This window comes from Meleagris gallopavo, chromosome 4 (assembly GCF_905368555.1).
Source record: "Meleagris gallopavo chromosome 4, MGAL_WU_HG_1.1, whole genome shotgun sequence".
Taxonomy (NCBI): domain Eukaryota; kingdom Metazoa; phylum Chordata; class Aves; order Galliformes; family Phasianidae; genus Meleagris; species Meleagris gallopavo.
This window is the reverse complement of record NC_139407.1, coordinates 63718273-63744720: the sequence shown is the minus strand read 5'-3', so window position 1 is coordinate 63744720 and position 26448 is coordinate 63718273. Positions and strand designations below refer to the sequence as shown.

Sequence of the window (26448 nt, the reverse complement as noted above, 5' to 3'; positions counted from 1 at the left end):
TGCACTGTGTCATGAAATTTTCAAAAGCCTTGAAAATTTAAACTTTAAGAGACTTCTGGTTCTATAGTAATGCATGCACAAGTTAGAGGAGCTAGCCTATTCAAGCAGTATTTATTTTTTAAATGTTTAACGCATGAGCACCATACCCTGAACATTTATAGCAGTACACAAATCACTTCAAGATCTTGGAGCCCATATTTTGGATTCAGGTTAGTACCTATAACAAGAGTATAGTTAAGTACCTTCTCAAGAAAAGAAAAACAACCTGCTTTGGCAAGCTTCCTTACAAGAGTCAACTCTAACTAAAAACTGAAAGGAAGAAGAGGGAAGAAAAAGATTTTAGAAACACATATAACACCAGGAATCTGTCTCTGGATTGATTTTTATCATTGTGCAGTAATGAAGAACTACCAGCGAGGCTCAGTGTCAACTACACTTCAAGCACAGCTGATCTCTGCCACTCCAAGCAGACAACACAGCAGTTACAAGTAACCTTGAAACACTACAAAATAGGACATGACAGTTAAGCCACAAGGCACCTGTCATATGCTTTATAAGATCTTAAGATCTTTCATACCACTTATAAATCATAACACTACTTCCTACCACTTATTTTTAACTTACTAATTACATCTAAACATCCTTACAACATACATCATTTAAAAAAGGACAAGTTTAACACTAACTAAACATTTATTTGTCCAGCATTACCCAATTCAGATTTTTCCTCCAACTAAACCACAGCTGACAACACAATATTCTTGTTCAACTACTGCAAAGATGGCAAAGTCCTCCTGTTACTTACTGTCAAACTGCCTTGGTGCGTACTGATGAATGTGAAACAGAACTGAAAGATGAGATAGTTCAAATATAACTAAAAACCAACAAAAAGGCAGCTTTGTACATTATCAAAAATGAAGAATACTTGCAACCTGCAAAAGCATTTCCCAGAAGGAAAGTACATTTGTAGGCTTAAACTCTATCTTAAAGGCATATTGTGTTTATAGAACATAAGTGTATTCCATGGTTAAGCAATCACATATGCATTTTTTGAGCTATGGCCCTTTAGCATAAGGCAAGACAATTCCTTTAAACAACTGGAAGCTACAACAGCAATTGAGTGTATTACCAGAACCTCTTGCTTGCTTACACTCTTCTGGGTAAGGACAAGATTGAAGAAGGCAAAGAAGAGAATTCCAAGCACAACCCAGAGCAGGTATCACCTCATAGAATCATTAAGGTTGGAGAAGATCACGAAGACCATCTAGTCCAAGCCATCACCATTCTGGGCTCCCCAGCACAAAAAAGACAGGGATCTCTTGGAAAGAGTCCAGCGGAGGGCCACAAAGATGGTGAAGGGCCTGGAGCATCTCCCCTATGAAGAAAGGCTAAGTGAACTGGGTCTGTTTAGCCTTGAGAAAAGACGACTGAGAGGGGACCTGATCCAGGTTTATAAATATCTGAGGTGTGGCGGCCATAGTGGTGAGGCCAGTCTCTTTTCAATGGTACGTGGAGACAGGACGAGGGGAAACGGACATAAGCTGCAGCACAGGAAGTTTTGCACGAATGTGCGTAAGAACTTCTTCACGGTGAGGGTGACGGAGCACTGGAACAGGCTGCCCAGGGAGGTTGTGGAGTCTCCTTCTCTGGAGATATTCAAGTCTCGCCTGGACGCCTACCTGTGCGACCTGGTGTAGGGAACCTGCTTTGGCAGGGGGTTGGTCTCGATGATCTCTAGAGGTCCCTTCCAACCCCTACAATTCTGTGATTCTGTGATCACCACTACGCTTGCTAACATTGTCCTCCCACTAGAGAAGCACTCCAGCATTCAGCTGAGAGAACAGTGAGCTGTGCCCCAATATCACTGGGAACCTGAGTACCTACTGTAAGAGACCTACCTCTCCCTACTGCCATTTATGCCAACATATACAGCTGGTTCTTGTTCTACTACCCCAAATCCCATGCAAGAAGCATCATGCCCTTACAAAAATAAACTAAAAACAAATCCTCTCAGCTGATAAAGCAACTGATGTCAACTTGAAGGCGCTGCTTCCTCTCCCTTATGGCTAGGGGCAGGCAGGTTTCAGAGATGGCACTTTCTCTACCTTCCAAGTTACACATGACAGAGTCAAATAAAGATGAATAGCTTCTTTAGCTCATCCTTCCAAATTTTCTAACATTGTTCCCTTCCATGTCTTAGACAATTTAGACTTCCCAAGCTTAAAAGTCTAGAAATACTAACATCCAATTATGACACTGCTCTGTTAAGAACAGTTTGTTCCTACAAAGTCTTATTATAAATAAATTTGAGAGGTCAATAGTTATAGAATGTATTTTGAGAAGTGAAAGGGTATTAGCCAAGTTATTCAAAACCAACACCTTGCAGAGACAATTAACAATTCCAAGTTTTTCTAGACTTTTATACTCTAATCATAAAGACTTAAAGTCATCCTAAATGATGTATACTTGCGCAAAAGAGCCAACACAAGAGAATGTGTTTAAAGCCCTCAACACCTTATTATTTCCAATCAAGACAGACAGTAGTTTTTGTGTACAACAAAAAAGAAATGTTTTCAATAGGTCTCAAGAATTTACTCAACACTTTATCTCACAGCATTAAGAAAATAAAGAATAGATTCATCTTTGTGATAGGGGTGCTTCACATTCAGACATTAGCAGCTGTAACCAGGAATACCCCCTTTTTTTTGAAACCCATAGGATTCTAAGACATGCCCCTTCCCTTCATAAGTTTTACAGGAAAATGGAAATTACTGAGAATTTGCACTTTCAGAAGAGCTGATTAAAATGGTCAAATTGAAAAAAGGTACCAGGAGCTGAGTATTGCATTCACAGTTATTCTACAGTAGTCATGCTTCAAAATCCACAGCCTTTTTCACAAGGTAACTGCTATAGAGGCAAGCCTTGACTTACTTGTACACATACATGGCCTTGCTGCAGCCTATCCACTTAAAATAGTGGCTGTCAAACTGACAGTACAATTTCGGAAAAACAATTTTAAAGACCAAGTTTCCTTTGGCAATACTGCAAAATCATTCATGTGAAAGAATGTTAATGATGTTTTTAAACTAAAACTAGAGGGTGTTGCCCTCTTACAAGAGAGACATTTAACAGTCTAGAGTTATCCTTTATCAAGTTGTCCTGTGTACCCTGCACTAATTAATCATAACACAACTTAACACAAGCTTAAACACTGAACTCCATGATCCCTGTGGGTCTCTTCCAACTCAGGATACTCTGCAATTGAGTTCACCAGCATTCAAGCACGTAGAAGCTATGGTGTGAGGGCAGAGAAAAACATCTGTCCAAGAAGTTGCAGAAAGTATCCTTCCCCTGCTTCTCAAGTTTTGCTTCTCAACATTATAAAGAGAGAGGATGTGAGAATTTTTTTTTTAAATTAAAAATGATTCAAGTGAACTGACAAGAACATCAGCTCCAAAACGTTTTAGTTACGTTTAATCAAAATATCACTGAAATCAGTTCTTAGTTCAGATCTACTTAACAGTTTCTACACATAATTTGAGCACTTCGCAATTCAGACACTTAAAGTCTGCAAGCTTACAACATTAACCCCAATGCTGGCTGCTTCGCATGGAGCTCCAGAAATCAGAACTGTTCCATCTGAAGAACTGAAGCAGTTTTTGCTGTCTTCCCAAAGCAGCTTAATACTTCTGTTTCTTCACTAATGTACAGAATAGCAAAAAGACCATTTTGAAGACATCAACTCAGCTTTTTCTAATTATCTTGAAACTGCTACAATTTTTATCAAGTTTAGGTGGATGCAGTGTCATACAGTACTGCAACTCTGAAAAACCTAATGCAAAGCAACCTCAGGCTTATGTTTCCTAACAGGTGCTGCAGATGACACTCCAAAAAGCTTGGGCTAAAAAATAAGCTTTTCAAAAACTCAGTCCAAGTACTAGTCATTAGTTGCTAAAATTTGTCAAAAGTCACTGCCAGCAAGATGCATCTTTTGACCTAGCAAAACTAAGCTGAATACAGAAGGAAACATGCCACCAACTACTCATCTTGTTGACTTTTTCTGCCTAGAAAATATATTTCATCATAGCAGATTACCTTCTGCTACACTTCAGAGTTAACTGCTTTCCAGGAGCTCCATTTTGTTCTCCATCACTTCGCTATGACAACAGACCTAAACTCTAAAGTACCATCTTTTTTTTTGCTAGTTAATGCAAATTTTTTACTTGAGCTGTTTAATTGCATATTTAAGCTAGATAGGTGATGCCTGATCAAAGTATTTTCCTGAAAGTCAGACACACAGCATAGCAAATGTGTTCACGTGACAAAGCAACAACGGAATCTATGGTGTGCTCTTTAGTGGTAGGAACAGTTAAAACATAGGAGCACCTCAGTTTCTCTCTGTGTGAACTGATCTCACAGGAAGTTTCTTGGGTGGGGACGTGAAAAAGTTTTAAAATGTCTCTAGACAGTAGCTGAATTATGAGCATTTGCTCAGTTTTCTGTACATGCCTATTTCTGCTGTCCAAAGCACCAAAGCTAGACCAGAAAACAGGTTCCTGAGAAAAGCCACTTTCCTGGCACACCTTCAGCCCCTCTGAGCCCATATGATAGCATACAATGCTTAGCACAGCAATGACCTGCAACTCTGCGCATACTTTTTACCCTTATAGACATAATTAAAGCATATTAATACACTTTTCCATGAACTAGATATGCAAAGCAGCTAAACAACCAGACTTCGGTCCGGGAAGCACAGAAATGTGTGACTAGTCTTGGAAATGTCTTACCCCAAAAGGAAATGGGTAATTCTTCATAACCACACTGACTTAGTGCTTGGCAGAAAAGCTCAAGATAAAACCTGTAATAAAAATATTAAACAGCAACTAATAACTCGTCTACGGAAGATAAACTGACCATTGAACCTTAATTGCTCACTGTACAAAAGACAGAAAAGTTCAGAGCCTAGTGATTGTTTAAACATTCTCCTTAGCATCTTTCCAATGGACAGAAGCATTGGCATATTTACCAGCTCAACTCTTAAACCATCTACCTCAATAACCCCTACAGAAAAGGCTGCTGTGATCATCTAGTCCAATCATCAACCTATTCTCACCATATCCTCTAACCATGTCCCTCAGTGTCACCTCTCCACGATTCTTGAACACCTGCAAGGATGGTGACTCCACCACCTCCATGGGCAGCCTGTTCCAATGCATTTCCCACTCTTGCTGAGAAGAAATTTTTCCTAATATCCAACCTGAAGTTCCTCAGGAACAACTTGAGGCCATTCCCTCTCATTCTAAAAACAGATCTTTTTTTACACACACACACACACACACACACACACTCTTTTCTCTCTCTCTCTCTGCAGCAAGACTAAGAGCTTCATAAAGAAGTGAGGCCTGATAATAAATAACTCACAACAATGAGAGTGAACACATATATGATCTATCTGAAGACTGGTTAAAAGGCAAGAGATTGCCCAAAAGAGTACATCACGTTAGCACAGATCCTGAGCTGAGCGGCATCAGCCACATTAGGGAAGGCTGGAATATTCAAGAACTGGATTGAAATGATCTCATGGGCACATTTATAGAAAAGCACAAGGTCACGCTATCAAACTGCATTATGAGGAATTCATCAGATGGAAGGGTCAGAGCAGGACAAAATACAAGTGACTACAGTCTGCAACACAATCCAGCCTTAAAAGGAGACAGAACAAAGCAAAAGCAGACCAAGGCAGAAGAAAACAGCAGTGTTTCGAGTTCAGAATTTGAAGTAGAAGAGGCTCATGGGAAGACTGCTTCAGAAGAGCCCATTTACTTACTCTAGGGGACAAAGGGGCAACATAACTCTTCTTCTAAATATGCAACAGTTAAGGGATCAATTGGAACTCTAGAGAACATGTTCACGTAAGAGCAAGTGGAATGGAAGTGCTATAACAACATGAATAAGTTTAAGGGATTTCTCTCATCTGTTTTTTAAGAGCCAACCACACTGGGAACAAACAATGAAATCCAACATCAGTTAAAGCCCACCATTAGCTGGCACTCATGCTGCTCTTAAAGAAAAATAGAAGGCATCAGCTTCCGCTTTATATGTGCCTGCTGCAGTGCACTGAAGCCTAAAAAACTGAAATTATTTTCAGCATAATTTGAGTAAGTTTGGCTATACAGCAGCTCTTACGTTTTTTGGAGTTGCTACAGTATGCAAGTCTAACCCAGGAAGTTGCAGAACAGAAACTGTGGTGGGGGGAGAGAGAGTTACACAAGAACAACCTTATCACAAATTTCAAAATACATTTAAATTGATCACAAAAACGTTTTGAACACAAATTAGCCAGTGAAGGCTGAAAGTGGTCTATTACAGAATAAAATATTCTGAGAGCTGCATTTTAAATACAGTAAAATAAAAAGGAACCAATATTTGAATGGCCTTCGTTGCAGACTAGCACCCCTAGGCAAGTCTTCTGTTGAGGAAAAAAAGTAAGTGGAAACTTAAAAAGGAACCTGTCCAAAAGTTCTCAGAAGCTAACCTTCAAGTGCCTGGAAAAGAACAAGAGAAGAATAACTTAAATAGCAAGGAACTTGTATGTTCTGCTGACAAATTAGCTTCCTAAAGAACAACAAGTGCACACTAAAACTAGAAAAAACATGGAAGCGAGAATGAAGCAAAGGTATGTAACAGAATTCCTTCATTGAGGAAAAAATTGCACCATTGACATTTATCCACGCTTGCAGAACATTTACTGAGACCAAAACAGCAGACATGAGCACAGTGAGGCAATGGATGGTGTGTTTCAGCAGTAAGACAGCAGTGAAAGACAAGCTACATTGCAGATGACCACGCACAGCTGTCACAGCATGAAATGAAGAGCATCTTGACCAGCTCATACATGCTGATCAGATAATTGTGATGACTATGCTGAAAAACAGTGTAACGTAGCTGAGAACATGCTCTATCAAATAATGTCATTGCACTCTGTGTCTGTTGTAACTTCCATAGAAATAAATAGAAGGAATTACTTTCAGAGCAACCTACATACACACTGCTCAGAAGGAGCAAAAACAACAAAAAACAGGGCAGGTACAAGTCACAAAACAACATTAGCTCCTTTTATACATCAACTCCCACTTTAACACAGAAGGAATTAATAGCACTCATAGCTTGCAAACAGTTCCAACAGGGTTTGTTCTGACAGATTGGAGACTACAAATATGACTTTGTCAAAAGAGCATTTCAACACCCCACCATTCCTCTTTATTTCCTTCTCTGTTCTCAGTTTTAGTTTCCAAGCACGAACTTCAAGGATGGTTATTCCTGCTGCACAAAAGATAACACTATTAAGACGTGTTACAAACTATTTTCATCACTGAATTGCACTGGAGCCTTACTCTGAATGAATACACATCAAATGATCCCCATGGAATGCATGATATGGGATCTGTTCTGTAATAAGGGAAAGACTTTGCAACAGAAAAAAAAAGAAGTGAGCAAAAAAGCTGAAGAAGGCAAGTAGTAGTATTCACAATACTTTCCATAAGATATCAAAGCAAAAAAGGTTTCTTTTTAATAAACACAGGATTGAAATTCTATGCATCCAACCTGTCACTCATTATGTTCTACAGACAATGCACTGTAACACTAGATTGAATCCATTCCCTGCATAAGTCACAATTCCTGCTACTCTCTCAAGTTACAGTGTGGTGCTGTGACGTCAAAGGAGTACCTCAAATTGCCACTATTAGTTGGAATAGATTAGACAGTCTGTTGATTTCGCTTAGCATGACTGACAACTGCTTCATCACTGCTTAAGATAACAAGAGTCTGAAGTGAAGTTATTTCACAGGTGTGCAAGGAACTTCCAAGGCAGATGACATAGCACATAACAGTTCCACCTAAAGAAGATCCTTCTGGATGGAAATATGATGGAGGGGCATTTAGCCATACTCAAAACTCGGAGGCACAGTTTTATGTTGTGAGAATCTAAGCATTTTGACAGTAAACCACAGTGCCTTAAAATCCTCAGAGAAAGCAGCAAAGCAAGGCAGAGCAGCAAAGCTCTATGTAACACAAAGCACAAGGCAAAGAGGGACTTCCCCAACAGTAATGTTTGAGAAACAGAACCTGAGGAGTGGTATGCTGTCTGAACTATTTAACTCAACACATTCATTCTACATCATAAAAAAAAAACCCTCATGTGTCCCAGGCTGTGTTTGCTCAAAGCCCCTTGCCCAAAAGTGTTCAAAAAAGTTCAAGTACATCCACTATTTAAAAATGACTAGGCAGAAGAACTGGAAAGAAAATGAACAAAATGCTCTGCTATGGTCAGAAAACTATACCAGCACTTGTAACAAACTTTATGACCTGTACAACTCTGATCTGGAGAACAGTTATCAGTTCTGCTTCAGTGCAGGGAACTTAAAACTACTCATTTAAAGTGCAAGACTGAAAAACGTGAAAATCTAATCTTTCTCAACCTAAAAAAGTATTTTTAACTAAATTAAGGACTTGGTTAGTCAGCAATTACAGCTTTAAGTTCTCATAATGAAAGAGAATAAGAAACAATCCGGATTATCCAAGCTACGATGCTTCCAAAATGAAGCCTTGGAAGGGCTGCATCCCCACACTTACATATTTTGTTCTAGTTCATGGCAGGGAAAAGCAGCCAATTTAACACCTGCATTATCTCTGAAGGTATCAGGACAGCATCTTCTGGTTCTGCCCAGAGGTTGCCATTGATACCAACGCTTCCTCCCACAAGTCTGCAACTACACAGCAAGACTTGGATGCACCCTATGGGTTCTCTTTGGAGATGCTTCCTGCTCTAAAACACAGAAATTAATACTGTGCATTCTGAATGGCCATCCTTCTAAGGAGGTCTATTCCTTGGAAAAATACTGAAATCAATAGCTTCAATGCCAAAATATCATCAGTAGCAAAAAACAAGAACACCAAGGAGTTTTTCTCATTTTATACAGCTCTACATGAACAGCATGAGATGCCTCAGAACAGTACAGACCATTTATGTCTAAGTGCTGAGAGCAAGACTCTCCTATTTAAACAGAGAGCACAGGCACCAATTGTGTGCTGCAGACTACACAAAATAAGGCCAATGCTGCCAACTGAAGACCTCCAGCTTGCTGATGCAATTCTTTGCAATGCTTTTAAATTAAGCAAAAGCTAATTATTTCAAAAATAATTAGGTGACCCTAACTCTACTTTAGCTTTAAGATGATCCTTAATATAAAAGACATTCTTCCTGCTCTTCTAAATGAAATATGAAACTTGTGCTATATGCACGAAAGTCAGTTAGACAAGTTTATCATTTCCTAACCTATAATAATGGCAATTTTTTGCCATTATTAAACTTTTATCTCCACTGTTGAGAATAACTGCAAGTTATTCTTTCAAGGTGAAAAAAACAATTCCCATTGCTTTTGTATCAATATATAAAAGGCGGCATTTAAGACTTCATGTTAGATCAGATTGTATATCAAGTGGTAAGAAGCTGCCCTAAGCCATTCTGTAAAAAGACAAGATCCCTATCACTTTGTGAAGCTTAGCAGGAGTGAGACACTACTTACTTTTTACTCTTTATCAATGTCACAAACCCATTATTGCCTCCTCATAAGGACAGGTCTTCAGGACTATCTTCTTCTGAGAGCTGGCTGTCCAAAGATGATTCACTTGTTTTGAGACAAAATGTAATTAGAAAAATATAGCGTCTGTTTTATGCAGACATTGTAATCACTATTGTATTTTCAAAAGGAAAACAAGGAAAAGGAATTCAGCTTCCCTTCCTTTGAGTTGTCATCAAACAAAACTCAAACCACAGGGGTAGCAAAGGGAAGGGAGTGAGGAAGGAGAAAAACAAATAAATTGCTTTCTATAACTAAAAAAAACAAAACAAAACCAAACACCTCATTTCAGTGCAGACTGGATGAATGGCTAACACCAACATATAAAGCGATCAGAAGGAAGCACACCTTCAGAGAAGATGATGTATCATCACCAATGCCTGCTTAAGAAAGACTCTGAAAAAGAAATTGCTGTTCCACTAAGACCATTGCTATTAGAAATACAGCAACTAAGATGCACAAAAAAGCATCCAGAAGAGTTTTTATGAATTCAGTGAAGCACTAGTAAGCATTTTATATAGCATCCAAAACCTCCATGGCTGGTCATCCACCAGCAGAATGAAGCTGAACATGCAGCAAAAGGTTTCACATGGAAGCTGCTTTTCAGCTGTGAGCAAATCAACTTTCACAATGGCATTTGCTTAAGAATACCACTGAAATACCAACATAAGAACTGGAAGGTTTGGAGAACCTAAACTAAGCATTACACAACAGTGGATGTGAAAAGAACGAAGTGTTTTACAATTGGCACCTTCATTTAAGCAACAACACTGATCAACACAACTAATGCTAATGATAAGGGAGGAGCTGTGTTTCAGAAAATGGAAAAACAACTTTACTCTACAGAACTTGACTTTTTCCAAAAAAGTTCACAATATGAATTGCAGGGGTAGAAAATTACTCAATCTTAACTACAGCTCAAGCTCAAAGAGCACTGGAAAGGAAAGCTGACAAGAACTACAGTTTCACTACCTTTTGTTCTTGAAAAAGGATGTGCTTTCATGTAACTATCAGAAAGTTACAGAAATTTATGAAGACATACTGGGAAGTTTTTACTTTGTGGAAGTAGTCACTTTGAGGGTAAAGAAGAAATGCCGAAAATCTCAAAATCCAGGTGTGCTTCCTAGTGCAATTTGCTGGACTTGACACACTGTCAAGCAGTGAGGATCCAATCTCAACATCTCAGTCTACCCCTTAAAAAGGTCCCCTCTATCATGCTTTTGTAATAACTGCATGCTTCCACTAGCACTGCTCTGACAAGAAACCCTTCCATCTTACATAGTCTGCTACATTTATTGCAAGCATAAAGAAGGGTTCACAAAAACTGTTCAAAAGGAAAGTTATTTCTATTGGACAAAGCCTTGCAGTCACTTCCACAGCATCCTTCCCCCATTTTGAGCTGAGCTGCATTACCCACGTGCACTTGGATGAAGTCCTCAAGTTTGACATGAGGAGTTCACTAGGCAAGTCAGTTTGGTAGCTCTGTAAGATGCTAAAAGGTGTTCTTATTAAGCCTTATAGCTCATCTTGACAATGAATTTCATAACTTCACTTATTCTTATGGCCATGTTTTAGAATGGTTTATACAGTGTTTTCCTTCCCTCTGAAAGGAATGATGCAATATAGCTTGCCTCATTTCAGGAACCTAGACTCCTTTCTCACTTCCACAACAATTCATCGCAGCACAGTGAAGAACTAAAAATCACACTGAAGCCTACTGTTCTACAGCTGCAGAAAAGCTCCCAGTGGGTCACAGCACAAAGGATTAAAGACACAGTGCTGCTACATAAGTTTTGGTGCTTTTGGTACATGACTAATTTGGATTTCACCTGGTACAGTGCTTAGATGTAACACGAAGTTAAATCAATTAGATTGTCATGTTAGTTACTATGCATATATCCAAATAAAAGAAACTCCATTGTTTTTAAGCACTTCATTTAAAAGCCATCTGGAAGGGGACTGGGAAATCTTGTGTTATTCCTAATAGCTTGCTTATAAAATAACTTGCTTACAGAGAACTTAAATACCCAAGTCATAAGAACTACATATAATTACAGATAGGCTGTTTCATTAATGTGTTAACAAAGTTACTCTTGAAATGGAAAACACTTAGAGACTTTTCCTACAGTACTTACACACAATATGTAGTTCATTTATTTTGGTTTAGAAGGATGAAAGAAAGCCATACAACTATGCCCAAAATGACAAAATCCAAAGTTACCCCTCAGCAAGGATTGTCAGATAGTAACAAAGCCCAGTGGAACAGTTTTCTAACAATATAAATAAGCACTCTTTAAATTTAAGTGAGCTCCTCAGCTAGAGAGTATGTATTTGTGGCTTTTAAGAGCAGTTCAGTACCTCCCTTAAGTACCATTGCTTAAACCATAGTTCCTGCTCAAGCAATAAACACAGCAAGAGACATGCCCTAGATGTCACACATCACTACTAAAGAAGTTTAGAAGAATGTTAACAAGTATATTCAAGCTACGTAAATTCAAGCTCAGGAATGAATTCCATGGCTCACAGATCCAGCATATCACACCCAGAGAAGCAGCACCACACTTGCAAGAAGTAATGAACTGCTTTTCCCAGGTCAGAAACAAACACTGGCTTTTCTGTGTCAAGTTACAGCTAGTTCCACTCGTAGAGAATTTTGTTCAAGAAAATCCACTGCCCGAATCACACACGCCTGGTCCTCCAGCCCCAACCCTACCCCTCCACTAATTTGACAGAACAAAATTACTTTTATTTTTAAAAAGCCTTTGTGGAGTTTAAGCCCACTTCTTAGCTACACACATCCTCAGTGCAAATAACAGAAACACAGGCTTTATTTTCCTGATGCAATGCAGGTTAAGGAATAATTTTTTAGCTTTAAGGTTTGAAGACAGCAGATTTGGGTGGTTGGTTTGTTGTGTTTTCTTACGTTTGGTGTTTTGTATTTTTTTTTTTGTGCTTTTTACATAACTTCAACACAAAGCACCATCTGTATAACACTTCACAAAGAAGAGTAAACAAAACTTAAAAAGACTGAAAATGTTCAAAATAAATATTTTGTGTAAAGTGATGATCAACCTATTTTCCTCGAGTACTTTGAACAGCTTTAAATTATTAAGAAGCAGCTACTAGTGAAATAAATAGTCTCAGTTTTTGACTGGAAACAAAGTCTACCTGAATATTACCCATGTCCTCAGAAGACTCCAAGGACTCTGAGTCTTTGACCATTATTTCTTATTGCAAAATCTATGGCTCACATTAGAGCATATTCATACCTGACATTATCACAGAACAGAAAAGAATAAATGGACATTGACTCCTACTCCCTAGATGCCATATTTAGTGTCTGCTCTCCCGCCTCCTGCAGAAGTTGCTTTCAAATAGACACAAAAGGAGTTCTCATGTTTTTGTTAGCCAGAGGCCCAGGCAACTTAATATTACTTTCATAAAAGATTATTTGTTATCATGACATAGGCAAGAGATCCAAAAATACATGCCATTATTTAAAATGCACCAGATATATTTCAGAGCTTAAGTAAAACTGCATTTGCTTCCCACAAAATAGTCTTTATTTGCTATGGAAATCACATCCCTGGAGGCATTTAAAATGCTAGAGTGGACAGAATACCAGGAAAAGATACAGCAAGAAGTTACTATGCATCAACAGGAGATTATACATGATGATTTAAGACATCTTTCCTCACCCATAATTCCCACATCTGGTTTCTACAGATTGATAGTAAGCCAAACATAAATACGCACCCACACAGACTTCAACTTAACTACTGTGAGTTACTTTCCATTTGAGAGCAAGGAAGGGATAATCAAAATAGATGCATATTGCTCAACTTCAAAGGAGCCAAAGCAACCTAGAATCCAACTCAAAATATTTGAAGTTTACCAGACATCTGTTATCCAGAGACAGATGCAAAGATTTCAAGAATCTCTACTGTTTTCCCAGTGAGATTGGGCTGTGACCATCACTGATATTGCTTCAAGAAGGCTTTTTTTGTTTGTTTGTTTTAATTAACACAGGAGAGTAGCAGCCTGGAAGAACAGTTCCAACCTTTCACATCCCTGTTCCTCTCCAAAGAGGTCTTCTCCATTTTAGTAATTCTCTAGCTTCCAAGCAATAAATAAAATAGCTCACCAATCTCTAATAGATTGAGGTTGGCTTGCATTTCATTATTCAAAACCCTGCAGGCATAGCAGTAGTCTTATTTCTATTCTACTGAAACTTAGAAAACCCACAAGTACTTTATTGCATCTATTCCCATTCAGACATTAGTCCTCCAAGACATCAGGTTGCCCTTAAAGACAAACACTTCAGCATTTCAAAAGCAAATTTGGTACCTTGCACTTAAAAGAATACTGTACATTCAAACAATAAAATCACATTTTCCTATAGGTCCACTGCTGAACATTTCTTTTCAGTTATAAATTAAGCTTATGCATAGAATTACACAATGTGGATTTAACCTAATTTACTTAGCTGGACAATTTTAACACCTCATTTCTTTCCTCTAAATAGGACTACTGACCTCTGAGCTTAGATTCCTTCATGCCTTTTGGAAAACGATAGCTGTTTTCTTCTCTCAAATGTGAAGTTAAAGTACTAAGTTTTCAAGTGACAAACAATTGCATCCCTAGCTCAATTGTTTCATCCACAATGAACATCCACAGCTGTTTTCAGGTCTTTAATTTTACACAAATGGAAACCACTAACAAATTGACTAACACCACATACTTTACAGTCAATACCATTCTATTGACCCCAATCAGCCCCAGTCCAACCCATTACAACGCAAAGCTCATCTGTATGATATTTTCCATAAAACATTTTGCAAAAGTAAAGTTGTCTAAGTCAAAAGATGCATTCCATACAGTGCACCCATTTCGTATGACCAGCAGTGGTGTATACCATCCTATCACCAAACTGCAGAGTGCTGCCAGCAGGAAGAATGAGACCTATATTCTGAGCATGAGTGCTGCATTACGCGTTCTTACAAGAATACTGCAAGAGCTTCGACAAGGGTTGCACACGTATGACACATCTTCCTAAATCATGCTGCATGGATGCAGCAGAGAATAGCCTCTGCTGACTTAACTGTATCTACAAGTAGAAACTACACCCACCCCAGATGATTTTTGTTCCCATTTTGACAGGAGGCTAAAAGAGATGAGCTTTCTGTAAGCAATTCAAACTATTTAAAGCAGCATGCTTGCTATTTTACAAACACAATCTGAATGAACTTAGGTTAAGCCAATACTTAACCTACTTGAGCTGATACAGGCTTGATTTAGTGGATGACCTACCAGCTGTTACTACAACAGACTATTCATGAATAAGATACTGTATTTTCCATGTGTACACTCGAATTCTACTTGTAGCCACTTGTGCACCTTGAGAACACAGGTTATCCTATGACAAAGTGAATTGAACAAGTCCATCGTAAACATGGCAACAGTGCATACCTGAAAACTTTCTAGACAACAAAAATTAAAAGAATTAAAGTGAAAGCTTCAGATTTTACTTTTGCTTTTTTTAATTCAGCGAAGGGTCAGAACATGGATAATTTATCTACCTGTTCATTTACTGATCATTAGGATGGCCTTAAAGAGCAACGGAAAACAAAACTAACAGGAAATACTCAGTAACTTCCAGAAGTATCTAAACCAGAATTACAAGTAAAATATTTAGTACCACACTTCACTCTTGTGCTTATTCACAATGACTTCTTTAAAACAGCCCCAAAAAAGTTCAACTCAAGTAGGTAGATGAAATTGTTCCACAAGAAATATTATGAATTAAGAAACATGCTGCAGAAAAAGTAGTGGTTACCTCCTATGGTCTACATTCAGTCACAGCACTACTGATACATTTTGTCCTTTTTTAAAATAAATATTATCTCCTCATTACTCCTCTTCAAGGAAAGTTATCCATCCCAACCATTTGCCCATACTATCTATACAGTTTTAAGTTGGTACAGAAATCACTATGAACCAGTCTTTCTGCTCAGCCTCATAATTCTGGCCTTCAAGTGATACTAGTCTTGGCGCTTTGTTGCTAAAGTGAACACATCTTTATGACTTCTCTACCTTCTATGAGTCCTCCTTGTAGGTACACAAGGCCACTACATCACTATAGTGCGAACACAGACGTGAATAAACATAAAATAGATACAATTCAACCTTCAAGAATAAAAAAATTATCCAAGAATTTTGCAGATTCAAAATCATATACTCCAAGAAAAACATTAAGTTCCATCTATTCTAATCTTCCCCAAGCCCTTCCAAAGCAATACTGCTCCCTGTACAAGGAGCTGTAGAAGGGCAGTGAAAGGGTATAGAAGCAATTTATCTAAAAACAGTCTTCAAGCAGAACAAACATTCCCAACTGCTACTAAAAAAAAAAATAAAAGCACATACAATTTCTTAACAGCAAGAGTATAAGCATCTTTGTACTCCTAGCTCGCAGGGCCTGGATTAACTCATGCATATAAGGAGTGGCCTAAGTGTCTGAAATCTTTTAAGAATGAAGCTTGCTTCAAAATAACTTTAGACCTTAGTGAATTTTAAAACCATATTCACTCACGTTTGCCAGTAGCTGTTATTTCAACACAGTTACTTAAAAGAAGTAGCTCCAATTTGAGCCTGAAGATATTACCAGAAAACTAACAAAATCAAAACAGCAACATTTTATCATACATAAACACATTGCAACTTAAACCTTTACTATTTAATTAGTATCCAGTGTTAATGAATCAAATGCCACCTAACTGAATTGCTGAAACTAGTCCTTAATGCAAAGCAGCTGTTTCTATCCAAGTAACAATTAACACAAACTGAAGACCACTTCAGACAACACATTAGAAAGGTTTTAAGCAGTATACAAACTTTTTTTTTTTTTGGCAACTTCATGCCTATGAATTGGGAAAAAAGGTTTACAGGAATGCTGAACACCAGAAAGGCTTCAAATTACAGTGTGTTGTTTGATCTAAAACAGAATAAAACATCACTATCACAAGAAAACTTGTTTATACACAGAAAAAAAATCTTGACTGTTCTTTATTTGTCACACCTCTTTCTGTTATTGCTAAAAGGATCAACTGATGCACATCTACATGAAGCTGAACATTTAAGAGCTTAACAGTTTCCTGGGAATGGAAGATCTCCTTCTCAGTAAAGAAACGTTTCTACTTTCCAGCTGCAGCTGGAAACCAATCCAAGTACCATCCTAACTTATTCTGCATGCAAGAAGCTATTAGCAGCACAAAAGTGAGATTCCAAAGTAGCTCCTCTTTACCTTTTCCAGACATCTGGGAATACCAGGATTCCTGCTGGAGAGACAAAGGACCAAAAGGAGCCAGTTCCTCATGTAGACTATTGTGAACAAATGCTTAACAGGAATAGATTCAATGTAGAACTTCTACAATCATATGACTGCTATGGCAAGAGACTGAATGAATGCGAAGTCATTTAGAGTCCTCAGGGACTGAAAACAGCTATCACATTTTGTTATCATTTACTACAGTCCTTTCCACTTGTTTTTACAGCTGTCTTCATGTTCTAGCAAGCCTGAAATTGCACAAGTTTTTATTTTCAGCTTTAAATCCAGAAGATTATTCCAGAAGTTGGCACCAAGACCTGCACAACACCATTCAGGAGCCTGTCTGCTCATATTTTAATCTACTTCTGCGCACATGAATTACTCATTTTACCAAGGGTTTTTTCCCCTAGGAGAAATTAAGATAGCACAGTCTTTTCTAAGAAACAAAAACAGAGGAGATAGTGAAGTGCAGAGGTGTTTGAAAGAAATTATCCAGGAACACAAAGAGAAGCTGTTTCTAATGTAAGAGTTGCCTGATATTTTTCTTCTTTTATTTAAAAGCAGAGAACTGAATGTTAAAGAGGCAACAGTAGAAAGAAAAGCACAAACAGGTCTAGAAACTTCTGATGGGTGAACAAACATGCATCAATAATCTATGAACTGTATTTGGACTGATTTTCTATCACTTACGTTTTGCAAGTCAGTAGGGACTGAAACATCATTAACAGTCTCTGCCAGTTAAAGCAAATAAATCCTTTTGTTTTGATAAATACTATTTGAGAGAACTAAAACCTTAGTAATTTTGGCAGGTGCTTCAATGCCAACCTCTCGGAACTCAGAGTGCACTGGGAGAAACAGCTGTGGACCAAAACTCCACTCTTCACACCGATGCGACTTCAGAATAGCACTGCTACATTAAGCAGGAGTCTTTTTCCCTGCAACATCAACTCTATCATAGCATGGGAAAAATATTCACTGATCTGTTTTTAAAGCACTATTTGAAAATTTTTGATTTACGAAGGATATTTCGTAGAATCACATAATCCTCAGAGTTGGAAGGGGCCTTTAAAGGCCACCTAGTCCAACTCCTCTGCAGTGAACAGGGACATGCACAGCAAGGTCAGGTTGCCCAGGGCCCCATACAGCTTCACCACAACTGTCTCTGAGGATGGGGCATCCACATCTCTGGGCAATTGTGCCAGTGCCTCACCACCCTCAATGTAAAAGACATTTTCCTTATATCCAACCTAAATCTACCCCCTTTTAAGCTTGAAACCATTTCCCTCGTCCTATCACCACAGACCCTGATAAAAAGCCTATCCCCTTCTTTCCTGTAGCTCCCCTGAAAAAGCTGCTATTTGGTCACCTCAAAGCTTTCTGGTTTTTTTTTTTTTTTTTTTTTTTTTTTTTTTTTTTTAAGCTTAGAGATACATGTTTAGGACCACAATGTAAGTTCCAAAGTATATACATTTGCTAGGACTTGGGGCACAAGGAGAACACAGGTTATGAAGAAATGTTACACTTATCAATGTAATAGGCTAATAAACCACCATTCTAGAACATATCATTGATTGAAAACTTGATTCAAAGTTTACTTCAAGCATTTTCAGCCCTTTCCTAGTTTTAAAACAGATGTCTTCATTGAAGTTCAGCTCATTTAAAAGACTACACATTTCCCAACTATTCTTTCTTCCCTTCATTTAATACACAGTGTGGAAAGATTATACTGAAACAGTAAAAAATTACTCCAGCAAACTATGACACCGTAGAATGAAACTGCTTAAACTACTCAAGCTTAAGATGAGACAGCTTTCAAAATAAGGCAAAGTAAAAAGCGATCAGGAATGCCTGAACATTAGTCTTATATACACTCTTCAATTCAGTAGCAAACCTAAATATTTAAAAAGCCCTTCCTATAGACATGAGCTCTATCAGGTCCTTTCCAGCTGATTCTTCCTTAAGTATAACATATGGACAAATGAAAGGATCTCTAGAGCTTGAAGAATGCAAGCAACTAATCTAGCCTTGAGAAGAGCAACTTCTAAATTTTATACTCAGCTTAAGTGAAGAAATCTGTTTTAGGCCACACATGCAATTGAAAAGTAAATTCACTAGTATTTCCGGAATACAGCAACCCAATCTCAGCAGTGATTAACACAGCTAATTGGGTCTTATTTGTTTCTTTAAGTAAGAAATGTGCATCTTAAACAAAACCTGGAACATTGTCTAGTCGTACAAAGAACACAGCTCATTACCAAACTTGCCAATGAGTAAGTCATTCTCTGTGGCTTGCCACCTGACTACCTGCCCTACAGCTTTATCAAGTCATATTTCTAAAAGAGAACATCCTCTAAGCTAATAAGTAAACTGTCTCACAAGGGTAGAAGGACCAATGCTGTCGTACAGACTTTCAGCTAAGTGAAGTGGAGGCAAACCTGCTAGCTCAGTGAATATTCCACAGCATGTAGTTCAATATTTTACTGGTATTTTTCCCGTAATAAGAACTCCACTGAACTGGGGAAGTTAGTACAGATCAGTATTAAAGACAGCTACAAATTAGTTTGATTTATCAAGAAATAACCCGTCTGCAACTGTTCCCTTCACACACACTAACTGAGGAAAGTAAGATCTCACCCGTGTCATTTTAAAAAAGTCTAAAGACGGCCTGTTCCATCGTACATCCTCCTCCCGTCTGCGCTTTAGCCGGCTTTTCTTTTCATTCAGAACACAAGGCTGAGAGCGGCACCTCAACAAGCCCTGACGTCGGCTGAGCTCGGGTGTGGAGGTGGGAGTGCTGTTGGCTGAAGGCAAAAGATTCCCGGTCTCAGTGATGTGCTCCTGGGAGAGGGAGAGGCGACGCCTTGGGTTAAAGTCACAGGGCCCTCCGGAATTCCAGCGTGTACTGGAGCTCGTGCTTCCCTCGCTGCTGTCCACAAACCCGCTGCTGGCAGAGGAAGGTCTGGGTACTGGTGATGTGTTGAAGCTGGTGACGGTGAAGACGTTATTGAGGGACAGTATGTTTTGTGGCAGGCTGATGCTTGTGCTTCTCTGCAAGGTCGCACTTCCATGACTGTTGCAGCGTTGCAAGGTTGCGCTGCCACCGCTGTTGCATCGTCTCTTTGACACGGGAGTCCAAACCTTTGAGTTGCCAGGTTTCCAGGGTGAGCGACAGCGAGCCAGCTCGTCTGGCTCCGAAAGGGACCTGCAGTGGCGTTTTGTGGGTGGTGCCAAGGGCTGACCTGAGTTTTCGTTGAGGTTTAACTCACTGATCCATCCTGACACCATGGACGTGCTGGAGGGTTCCTGCTGCCACTGCAAAGTGCCATTGGTGGCAGGGCCGGTGCTGAAGGGGCACACTGGGAAAGGGTAGGCAGAATTCCTGGCATCAGTCTGGATTGGACAACCCCCATTTAGAGCTTTCCAAGGACTGTCTTCTAGAAAAAAAAAAAAAAAGGAAAGAGGTGATAGATGGGAAGGAAAAGGTTACTTGCTTTATTTCTGGTTTAATGTAAAGCCACTACTCAACTCAGGCTTAGAAGAGAGCCACAAATACCCAGCTCCTCATCAACATTTAAAAATATAATTACAAGTTATACAGCTCCAAAACCATGAAGACCAAGTATTTCAGGGACAACTCCAGGCATTCCAGTACACATGTGAGTACCTACTTAAGTCTTTTTGCTGTGTATTCAAGGATAAGAGCTCTATTTCTTCTCTGTGAGCAACAGTAACAGATCCGTTATCTGCTTTTCTAGTGCAGACACCATACAACAGAAACTAAAACCTGCAATAGTGAATCAAAAGTACAAAAGTGGATTAACAACCCTTGTGAAACCCTACCAAGGATTTCTATGTTATTTTTATTTAAAAAGAGCAGGATAATCTGTTCATAGACAGCTGCCTCTCATTTGGCTGTAATATTTCTCCATTAAGAAACCTTACTATAGGAACGTTTCCAAGAGATGGGTGTTCACATTCCATGCTGTGAATAGCTTTAATTTAAATTGGAAACAGTATAAAGTTATTTTAGACTGTACTGTGTTTCCTTTTTTTTTTTGCTCATATTCAAAGTGTCAGAAAAAAAAAATCTTAATTCAGTGCATTAAAATAGTGAGGATGCCTTCAGAACCTCCTGCAAGTTTTACTGTGAATACAGATATAACGCATAGTGCACAACTTCTCATCTGAAGTGGCAATGCTGGGTTAAAAGAAGTCTGCCAGTGAAGCCTCTCACTCTTTTGTAAAGCATTTCTTTGAGAACATTCTGCACATTTTACAGCTGTTCCTCCACATTATACAATGAAGTGTAAGAAGAACTACAGCAGACTTTGGATTTGCAAATTGAAAAGCAGTAAAACTGTTGGCCAGTTAGCAGTGCTTCATGCTTGGTTAGAAAATTTGCTAATTTAAACCAATTAGCCAAGGAAGCTTCACTTATCCTGGACTTAAAGAATTATTTAAACTATCAAGGGTTTTGTTTTTTTTCATATAGACCTCTTTAAAGAGTCTAGAATATAGCCTAAGTATTGAATACCTGTTTTCTTACAGTTAATTGTCCAAAAAGTGTTTTTTTTTTTTTTTTTTTTTTTTTTTAAATCAACAGATAAAAGTTTTGCAGAGTAGCTTTAAAAATTACAAATCCAAATACTTGTACATGTTCCATGCCCAAACTATGTCATGGATTATCCTGCTTATTTGGATCTTATTTAAAGAACACCCTATTGTCTCAAAATCATTTAACTGTGCAGACAGCTGGCCTATTCAGACAACATGTTTTATTAGAATTCCTCTGTCCTTCCTCCTCCATTCTTTCAAATGGGTACAACCACATACTGTGCTTTGCCTTAAGCACGTAAGCTCTTCAAGGCAGAGACCATCCATAATTCAATGCAAGTAAAATAGCCAGCACAATGGGATCCAGATACTGTTCGAAACTCCTTGCATCTATTGTAGGACAAATTTTCAGCTTCGTCTCGCTTGATTTAAAAAAAAAAAAAATCCTTAGGAAGCCTACTCCTAGGATGGAAGATGGTTTAAAGTTCACTGTAGGAAAAAAAAAGTCAGAAGTTGCACATGTGCTTTTCACATGCTATCAAAAAATACTGAGATAAAGTATTCTTTCCCTTTGGAACCTCATACAAACCATGCACCATGCTTTAAAGGGAGTCGCACTGAGCAAGAACTGCCCATGCTTTAAAACAACAGAACACACAAATCCATCCCTTAATAAAGCAGCATGACACTTCTGTATCAGTTAGCGTGCTTTTGAGTTTTGGTGATAAAGTTTACTCTTAACAGGATTAAGGAAATATTGATTAGGGAGGGGGAGCTAATGCACTCAAAGCTCTGGACATGACTTATGGTTTGCATCGCACTGTACATTCTGTGTGGCAAAGCCTGCAAGAAGGTGTGTAAAGAGGTTAGAGATTTCCTGTAGCAGAGGAGATGGGCAGTATGAAAACCAGCATTGCTGAGCTTCTGTACACCGTAGCAGATAACATAAGAAGTGTTACCAGGGCTTTTACTATGCAAAGCAGATCACACGTACAAAACTAACAACCAGCTATTCCCAGTATTGTTCATAGACCAGCTTAAACCAGCAGGCTCTGCAACTGCATGCTCCATCCCCCTCACCTTATTTACAAAAGAAAGGCTGCTTGCTATACCAATTACCTCAGTAAAAAACACAGCTAAGGCTTCTGAAGAACTTACCGTTGATTTCGAAAGAGAACAAGCTGCCACTTTTGTTCAACTTCTCAGATGAGTACTGAAATCAATCAGAAAAACAGTTTTAACTGTGTGAAAGGACCAGCATACACCCCAAGGAAAACACATGCAGTTTTCAGTTTCCCTCTATGCGCCCCTAACAACCTCCTTAAAAGGAATGGGTTTTGCTGGGTATCTTGAAGAAATTCCTGAACAGCAAATCTTTCAGAATGAAAACTCTGAAGTTTAACTATTGGCAATATTTTCTGATACATTGTTAAGTATCAAACTGTTGCAACGTTAGCCCATATGAGTAAACTACAGAATTAAGAACGATCATTCACTGAAAAAGCTTTGGTTCAATTCTCATTTCAGTGGCAACTGATTTACAGTGTGACAACCACATTTCCATGCTCAATCTTAAGGCTAAATAGCAAAATACTTCACCTTAAATGAATGAGGAATAGCTTTAGATAAATTAAGCATACAAATCTTCAAGGTCTCCACTAGAAACTTCATGTCCAAGACAGGCTTTATTATTTCACATGTTCTTAAATACCAGCACAGCAAAATGTTTCCTTATTTCTTAAGGCATAAGAGTCATTAAAAAGTAAATCATGTCTAAAACTCATCTTTTGCATAGTTTTTGAATTAATACAGTTCATTGTCAATAGCTTATTAGTCTGAAACAATGTAAAACCCCTACTTAAAGTTTGTGTGTAAAGGCCTTCAGAATTTAAGATTAAGCTTTATCTGCAGCACCTGCACAGTAATACAGGCATACCTATATGTAAGGCAGTTTCCATTTCTTTAGTGAATTTCACCTGGAAGAAATATCACTACATGGCATTGTTAGAGTACAGGTTTCTCAGGCATACAGGATGCTGAACAGCAAGCTGCAAAGAAGGTACTTGCAAATAAAGTGGCTTCAGGCCCAGCAGATCCCAAGGACCATTCTTTATTCCTCTACATCAACATCTCAGCATGGAGAGGAAGCTTACTTTATATAAGAAGTGTTGCTCTTTTAAACTCATTTTAGTATATAGGCAAAAGACATCTGTACTGTACAGGCTTCCTTACCAGACATTTTTTAAACAAACACCATTGGCCTACAAAGCTTTTGTTTCTTGCTTTATAGCAACACAACTGAATATTGCTGATCCACTTCAATCCTTGAATTCCTCAGGTGACATAGATACTAAGCTATGGTAGTATTCCCTTGGTGACTTTGTTTTGGAGGTAGGGAATGGAAGAACTGCTGGAAAGGACAGAGTGCAATCAGATTATTAACCTTATTTCATATCAAAGTCAGCATATGAGAGAAGCTATTTGCATCACCTTTTCCTTGCATCTATAGATGCATTTATAGCTTCCTATTTAAAGGAAAATACTTTAAGCAGCAGAAGTTCGAAGCTCCATCCATTTTGCAAATGATGAGTCCTTCTCAGAAATTTAAGCCAAACTTAAGAGCAAGAGCTACCACTCTCACTAGCTTGCCTTTTATAATTGCAGTTGTCAGTTATGTCCAACACACTAATAAAGCTAGTATCAGTAATTTACTAAATAATACTAAGATAACATACAGAACACAAGAGTACACAGATAACAGCAATGGCTGTGTTTTATCCATCTCTGAAGGACAAAAAATCTTAAACATAAGGTTACCCAAACTTCTTCCTCTCTAGTTTTCCCCAAATCGATAACAGCATCAATCTATTAACTATCAATTTATAACTAAGGAAAATATATATTTGGAGTCAAGTGCCACACTGAAGTCTTAAAGCTAATTCATCTCAAGCCACATGCAAAAGGATAATTATTATTACAGTTGTTTAAGAGATTATACACACAGGTTAAGATCTTGGATATGTAAAAGGATCAGAACCTCAAGGACAATCTCATGGGAGCATCACTAGGTTGCTATTTAGTTTTTGCAAACATTTGGCCAAATGCATCTTTCACAGGGTGCTCTGCACACGTCTGTTTCATTTGTTACAGTCTAACCACCTTAGGAAGCCTTGTCCATAAAATAGAAACCATTCTACTGCATCTTTAACAGTTGAAAAAAAAGCATTTTTGAAAGGGACTTGAAAAAATTGGACTACACATACATAGATCATCTGCACTACAGGGAATGGCTGCAGTGTTCTTAACAGCCAACAGTTCCATCCTTAGAGCTGTTTCTGAGCAGCTTCTAGGGAAGTCAGTGCTCAGTTCTGTGAGATAAGCACATTACAGCTACAATTCATTCTCTGAAGTGATCATTTATACAGAATCCTGTAAAATCACAAAAAAGCATCAATTCTTTGGAGATTGAAGCCAAAGAGTCCCATTAAGTGTGACATCTGATACTGAATGCAAGAGAAAGGAAAAAGTGCATCATTATCAGTAAAAGTTTGATGCAGTGAAATAAGGGAGTGAAGAACCTCTCTTATATGTAATTGGGATTTCTGTAATTGAAACTAAAAGTATGTGGAAGATTTACCCGTTAGTGTATTATAATGATGTTTGTAAGTCCAAACTTGAGTAGAACCTGTAAAGCTGTAAATTGTTTACTGCCGTTAGGATCCTTTTTATCTATAGAGAACACGGCAGATGTCCCACTAGGTTTACTGTAGAAAAGCCCTGAACCAGTTTATCAGCTCACCTGTACTGCCTACATACACTGCTTTCCTCCAGTCAGCCCTTTCATAGGAAGAACTACCTGAAGCTTTCTGAACAAAGAGTCTTTTTATTATTTTTTATGATTTTACTGGAAAAAGATAAGCAGAGTTTACAAAGCAATGGGGAAGTCTGCTAAGTTCTGTGTGAAGGACACTTTCTTTAAACAAGGCCAAGTTATTCAATCAGGTCTTTTTCCTGATAGACTCCAGATCTCAAGCATGTCCAACTATTGCTTTTTGAACAAATGCTTAAAGAAAAACAACAAGAAAACATGTATTTTACCCTAAAAAGCATATTTCTCAATTCTCACAATCTTAAAATTAACTTGTCAATGCATTTTCTCCAGTTCCCAAGTACATTTGGAACTCCTCCAATTAGTTGGCTCTTTTCCCAAACCACAGGAAAGCCAGAGTTTACTATTCAAGTCCTAATTTAACTACCACCATGTAAGTGTGACGCCCATAGTTTGAATAAGTCCCCAAATCAGACTTTCATTTCTACCAAACACCTTCTAATTATGACTAGCTAGAAAACAGCATGGAAAAGCGTTTCATCTGTTATCAGCACATGAAGTGATCAAGTCACATTTTAGATTTGGCCCTCAAGTCTTTCTACCAGTGGCTTTTCATCCAATGCCAAGACATTCTCAATGATATTTGAAAAGTCATGGGAGAAAGCTCAAGTCCCTGGTGACTGAAAAAAGGCAATATAGTACACATTTTTAAGAAGGGTAGAAAAGGTAACCCAAGGAACTACTGACCAAGCTAGCCTCACCACAGTGCCAGGGAAGAACATGAAGCGGATCCTCCTGGCAGATATGCTAAGGCATATGGAAGAAAGGGGTATGTTACAGGATAACTAGCACAGCTTCACCAAGGGCAAATCCTGCATGACCAACCTTGTAGTTTTATGCTGGTGTAACTACATCAGTGAACAAGAAAAGAGCTGCTGATATCATCTACTTGGACTTCAGTACAGCCTTCAACACAGTTCCCTGTAACATCCCTCACTCCAAAGTGTACAAATATGGATTTGAAGGGTGGATTGTTTGATGGACAAAGAGCTGGTTATGAGACCATACTTAGTGAGGGGTGGTCAATGGCTGAATATCAG

General features: G+C 38.4%; 1 protein-coding gene across 3 annotated transcripts in view; it reads right to left on the bottom strand.

The window, feature by feature from the left end:
- Positions 1–26448, bottom strand: part of FAM53A (family with sequence similarity 53 member A) — a 65885-nt gene that overhangs the window by 15627 nt on the left and 23810 nt on the right. For 2 of the 3 annotated variants that reach the window (XM_085223642.1, XM_085223640.1), the window contains exons 3-4: positions 22678–22732; positions 19600–20399 (exon numbers count right to left, since the gene is read on the bottom strand). In XM_085223642.1, the coding sequence (XP_085079768.1) occupies positions 19600–20399; positions 22678–22732 (855 nt within the window). The remainder of the gene's footprint in view (positions 1–19599; positions 20400–22677; positions 22733–26448) is intronic. The other variant, XM_085223643.1, reaches the window with a different exon arrangement.